Genomic DNA, 6,000 nt, shown 5'->3' on the forward strand with positions numbered 1-6,000 from the left:
TCCGAATTACAAATCAAACATTTAGAGAGAGACAAAAAATATTCCAGAGAGGAGGGGGGGGAGTAAAGTCGATCAGTAATTCAGTACTGATAAATCACCACTAAAACTCAAAATTCAGAAGGCAGCGGTTGCCCCCTGTTACATGTCCGGCATACAGAAAATGTTCTTCCACTTTATATGTATTTTCTTAACCAATTATAAGGTACGTAGCTCTCGTCCTTGCTCTCTGATCTACGTCCCTATCATTCTTAAGAATGCCAAAGTTTTACTTTTATTTTTATTGTTATTTTTTTTTAAATAGCACATACCAGTACTATATATGACTGGATCCTTGGTTCCATAGACTATGGAGAACTGTGTACTTTATTGAAATGCGAAAGGCTGATATTAATTGGGATCTTCTACTTGTCAAGTGCACCATGGAATATATACTAGCTAGAGGTGCATATATACTTATATGTCAAACTTGGAATAATAAGCTTTTTGTGTGATTCTGCATCAATTATTTGATGCTTTCTCCCTTCTGTAATAATGTTTGGGATGATATTATAGTATTAGCATTCGTGCAAGTGGATTATCAAGTAATATAATGTAAAACATACAGATCAACATTAATTGGCATATATCTAAGTTAATTAGCTTATTAATTTCTTACCAATAACACCTCGATATACAGTACTGCACCGACAAGTAAGCTAGTGGATTGGTATTATTGTACAAATAAGCTAGTGGGTTGATCCGGTCATGATATTATTGTTTAGTGATATATTTTATTAAGGTTCCATGTGTATTCTAATTAATGGTAGTAAACAAAAGGTGCTATTGATTTGTCCTTGTTGCCGTGATGCATGCAATATTACTTTAAAGGTCACATGGGGGAGATCTGATCACTATGATCTAGTACTTTTAAAGGGAAAGCTCTTAAATTTGAGTTGCTAAAACTACCTTTTCTACACACAACATACGCCATCTTAGAGTTTTTCAAAAGAGATGTTTTCACGAGTAAATATATTGACAAAGCTATTTTCACTTCCCACAGAGCACCATTTGCATGCATTTTTTTCTTATCTTCATTAATCATGCATTGCATGGAGCCAAAATATCTCTGTCAATATCACTGTTCGTACCCATTAACAAATTCCCTGGTCAAATGTTCAACCATCTAATTAAGCCTCAACTCAGTTCTTTCTTTCTATAGTTACATTCTTCTTCTTTTCCAGCAGAAAATAAAAATGAAAAAACATCAATTCTACGCGTACATCGATCCGATTCTCTTCTCCGTCTACCTCTCAGCCCCACGAAGAATCTTCCTCACTTCTTATCTGGCAATATCCATCGTGTCACTGCCATTTGGACTAAGCCCATCGCTCCCCTTCTTTTTTTACTCTTTCTCTTCTTTTCTCCTCCATTACAAAATACTTCTAATTTACACTTTTTCACCAAATTAATCTCCTGAATAAACACATTATTTAGCTCGTCTCAACAAAGAAAAATGCAGTGGTTTGCTTGAAAAGTCTCACTTATAAAGAACAATATGAAGAATTTTTTTCACCAATATATATGATTGGATTGTTATGTATATATTAAGACTTCTTGAAAACAAGATGAATAACTTACTTTCTTTTTACCAATATAAAGGCATGAGTTATGTTAATATTAAGACTTAAATGCTTCAATAGGTCTAGATATTTTTATTTCATAGTGTTGAAGTAGTTTACATTATAAAGAAGATGGACTGTGTCCACTAATTTGTTCATTAAATTTGCTTCTTTCATAACTAATAAGATGTAACTTTTAATTAGTTAAAAATGTACAATCTAGTACGATTTTCATGATTAATATGGTAGTTACAAGGACTTATTTTGATTTGCTATTAAGAGTTCAATAGATCTAAAGAGTTTGGTCGGAAAGCATTCACATTCTAAACAATATGAAATGCGTCAAACAAGAACGTGAATGAAACTTCTAAAACATGAGAGAATTAATTAACTGGAAATTAAGGCTGAAGGATTAATTATTATAATCTCTCTCTCCTTCACATAAACAAGAAAACTGATATAATGGTCGGTGGTCGACATCGCCATGCATGCATGAGAAAACACAGTCATAGTATTGATATCTGGTACCATGCGCAAACAAATTAATGCATTAATAACACACACACATGAGAACACACGTACGCATGTGCACGTTATACAGCCCGGACTTCTGTACTTTTAGAGTCCGTGTACCCCCAGTTACCTAAGGTGCAATTGAAACAAATGGACGGTCCATATTAATTTTAGAGTAAAGATTTTAGTCCCTGCTGATTAGTCCTCTATTAGTCCTCCTAACAATCTATTGTTATTAATATGCAAAGTTAATTGTGCTTGACTCCTCTCTCTCTTCCGATCAACAAAAAAGCAAAATCATATTCACGCTCTTCACGGCCTCCGCCTCTTCACGTCCTTCACGACCTCCGCCTCTTCTCTTTCTCGGCGTGGTGCACCGTCGAGATCCGACGAGGAGAGCGTGGTGCACCGTCGAGATTCGACAAGGAGAGCGTGGTGCACTGTCGAGATCTGGCGAGGAGAGCGTGGTGCACCGTCTAGATCCGACGAGGAGAGAGTGGTACACCGTCAAGATTCGGCGGGGAGAGCGTGGTGCACCATTGGAGGGGGTCCATGCTAGCCCAGCGAAGGTTGTCACAGTGGAACATATGAATACTTTATTAGTTAGATATGAATACTTCATTTGTTAGATATGCATACTTCATGTTATATATGAGTACTTCTTGGAAGAGGTGAGGTGAGAGAGATGGATCTGACTTTTGAATTTTGAATTGTATAAATTATTTCGAACATGTATGAATACTTCGTTTGTTAGATATGCATTCATGTTATTTAGATATGAATATTTCTTAGAAGAGGTGTTCAAGAAGAATGGTCTGACTTTGAATTGTATAAATTATTTCAAATATGTATAAATACTTCATTAGTTAGATATGAATATTTCTTAGAAGAGGTGTTCAAGAAGAAGGGTCTGTCTTTGAATATTGAATTGTATAAATTATTTCAAACATGTATGAATACTTTGTAATCGTCAGTATGAATACTTCATTTGTTTAGATATGAATACTTCTTTAGTTAGATATGAATAATATATAGATTTGATGTAGTGGTCCCCAATCTTGGCAAATGTCTCTTTCAGACAGTTACGGTCCCCAATCCAGGCTGTCACAAGACGTCAGCGATCCCCCTGATCGTTACTGGTCCCCTCCAGCTTGTGTTTACATATGACGAATGGTTCTAATAATAAGTATAAATACTATACATTCGTAGGTATGAATACTATACGTTTTGACTATTAACTCAGAGTGTAAATACCCCCATATCAGATGTTGGAGTCAGTTAGTGGTCCCCTGTCGAAAGTTATTTGTCTTTTAGTGCGGGGGACGTTTAGGGGACTGATATGGGGGTACTGTTAGTCGTTCCCTTAATTTTATTTAGGCCGAACTCAATCCGGTGACTGTTGAGGCTGTAGGGGTCTGCTTTAAAATTCGTGCCAAGTGAATTAACGGTCCAGATTCATCACTTGCGTTTCCTTGGGTGATACGGATTCGTACTTTTACTCCACATACCCCTTTTTTTTTCAAGGTCAGTGGCCGGGCTAGACCAACAATTCTATTATAAAATGAAAATGTTTCTACTCCATATACTTATTTCAATATTTTTAAGGACAGATTCGAACTGATTTATATGATCTATATATTGAAGTCTTAATTTATAGAAAATCAAATTTTACATATGTTTTATTTAGAAATTTTACTATTGTTTGGAAGGATGAAAATTAATAGATTTGAGATTTTGAGATCATCCGATACGTACCATAGTTTTCTTTTAGTTTAATAATATAATAAATAAAATTTGTTTATATATATAAGATTTTAATATGCACTGTTTGAAGTTTTAAGAATAAAAAAATTAAGGATCCATGCAGTACAAGTGATTTCACATAATTTAAGTCGTCACCTGACCTCATATATATATCAAGAGGAGGGTTCAAATGCCTTCATGTTTTTGTGCCTCCATCATGCCTCCATCTCTCTCCATCATTTTTAAAGTTCAAACAGTCGATCCGAACCGGTCAATCTAACCTCCATACTAAAATATGTTTGGAGACCAAATTTTATATTTTTAGGAATTTTTTTACTATTTTTTTAGATAGGTACAAAATCAGTAAATCTGAACCATCTAAAAACAGTATTTTTGTACCTATCTAAAAAAATAGTAAAAAAATTCCTAAAAATATAAAATTTGGTCTCCAAACATATTTTAGTATGGAGGTTAGGTTGAGCGGTTCGGATCGACTGTTGAACTTTGAAAATAATGGAGAAAGATGGAGGCATGATGGAGGCACAAAAACATGGAGGCATTTGAACCCTCCTCATATATCAATGATATAGTGGACAATCTTGCGACACGCAGGGATGACCCAGATGAAAATACAAATTGTGCATAATAGTCTCCCAATTTAATTAGATGTTGCTGTTAGAGATTATAATTTATAATTAAATGCTAACAAAATTCAAATTATAATGATCATGAAAATAAAACCTCTATCACGTACTCATTACTTCATGACACAAAAGTAATAAAAATAACTATGAAAGGATATGCCTCCTTTTCCGAGGGCAGATATTTGATTCTTTGTCCTCTCTGCAAACTACTCTTAGTGGCACACACTGAGGAAAAATATATTCAATTTATTTCTCTCCAATTTCACTTCTGACTTCCTCAAAATCTATACCCCACAGAATCCCCCCTTGCCTTTATAAGAACTAGACCCCTCCATGCTCTTCTCACAAGCCATACCATTATTCCAACAAAATACATAAGAAGAAACCTATACCTAATACAAGCATATATGGCATCTTGCTCAATGAGTTCTGCTAGGAAGTCTGTGTCCCAATGGACTCCTCGACAAAACAAACTATTCGAGGACGCACTGGCAAAGTATGACGCGGACACACCTGACAGGTGGCATAACGTGGCACGTGCAGTCGGAGGTAATAAATCGGCCGAAGAGGTCAAGAGGTATTATGATCTGCTCGTGGAGGATGTAAAACGCATCGAGTCGGGTAGGGTGCCTTTCCCCATTTACAAACCGTCTGGTGGCAATGGCATGGCCTATGAGGAACATAGGTAAGTATTCCATGGAAACTGTTAAGGTACTTAATATATTGGTCAAACATATATAGATAACAGTTCAAAAAATAAAAAAACAGATGCTATAGTTAATAGCATCTTTCTGAATTTTTAACTAGGTATTCAGTATAACCTGTCCCTTTCTTTCTTTCTTTTTCCAGAATATTTTAGTTTGTATTTTAGTTGTCCGTCTCATGCATTTAAATTCAGTCTGCGCACTGCAAAGGTATATATATACTACGTACGTACTTTACAATCTACATGTATCTAGCTAGTTTTATGGTAACGAATCTTGTTCCTAAGTATTAATTAATTATAATAACCATCATTAAAAGCAGTACGTTGTCTTCATCTACTTCAACTACATACTATATATATATATATATCTGTGTTAAACTATATATATGTGTGTGTGTTTTGCAAATCGGAAAGTGTCAATGTGTTTTTATATAGAACCTCCTTTTTTTTGGGGGGGGGTGTCAATTAATGCATATACCTTGTATACCAGATTCGTTTGATATATACTAATTGGATCCATGTGTTGCCATGCAGGTTGAAGCACTTGAAGCTCTGAGATAATTAAGCACAAAAAGTTCTTCTGGCTAGAAAAGAACTTGTAAAAATCATGAATATTGTGTGTATAATGTATCTTAAGATCTGCAATGTAGTGTAAAATGTGCCCAGAACTGTTGGCCTACATTTAAGAGAATTGCTATAATCTCTCATTGAATGGAACTAGGCAGCCTGATTAATTAATGTCTTGGCAATTTGTAACATGATATTTTATCGTTAATCAATTAATTAGATGTATGCA

At 34.9% G+C, this 6,000-nt stretch overlaps 1 protein-coding gene across 1 annotated transcript; it reads left to right on the forward strand.

Moving 5' to 3' along the window:
• Positions 1 to 4,825: 4,825 nt before the first annotated feature.
• LOC144546798 (protein RADIALIS-like 3) lies at positions 4,826 to 6,000 on the forward strand. Its single transcript, XM_078295356.1, has 2 exons — positions 4,826 to 5,183; positions 5,739 to 6,000. Exons 1-2 carry the CDS (start codon positions 4,906 to 4,908, stop codon positions 5,758 to 5,760), a joined length of 300 nt encoding a protein of 99 aa, XP_078151482.1. The 5' UTR covers positions 4,826 to 4,905; the 3' UTR covers positions 5,761 to 6,000.

Source organism: Carex rostrata, chromosome 30, assembly GCF_964058835.1.
Source record: "Carex rostrata chromosome 30, lpCarRost1.2, whole genome shotgun sequence".
Taxonomy (NCBI): domain Eukaryota; kingdom Viridiplantae; phylum Streptophyta; class Magnoliopsida; order Poales; family Cyperaceae; genus Carex; species Carex rostrata.

What these genes read in the sequence shown, in the direction of transcription:
- LOC144546798 (XM_078295356.1), top strand. Translation starts at nt 4,906, where the DNA reads ATGGCATCTTGCTCAATGAGTTCTGCTAGGAAGTCTGTGTCCCAATGG. An exon ending in ATGGCCTATGAGGAACATAG is followed by an intron (nt 5,184 to 5,738) that starts GTAAGTATTCCA and finishes GTTGCCATGCAG; the next exon opens with GTTGAAGCACTTGAAGCTCT.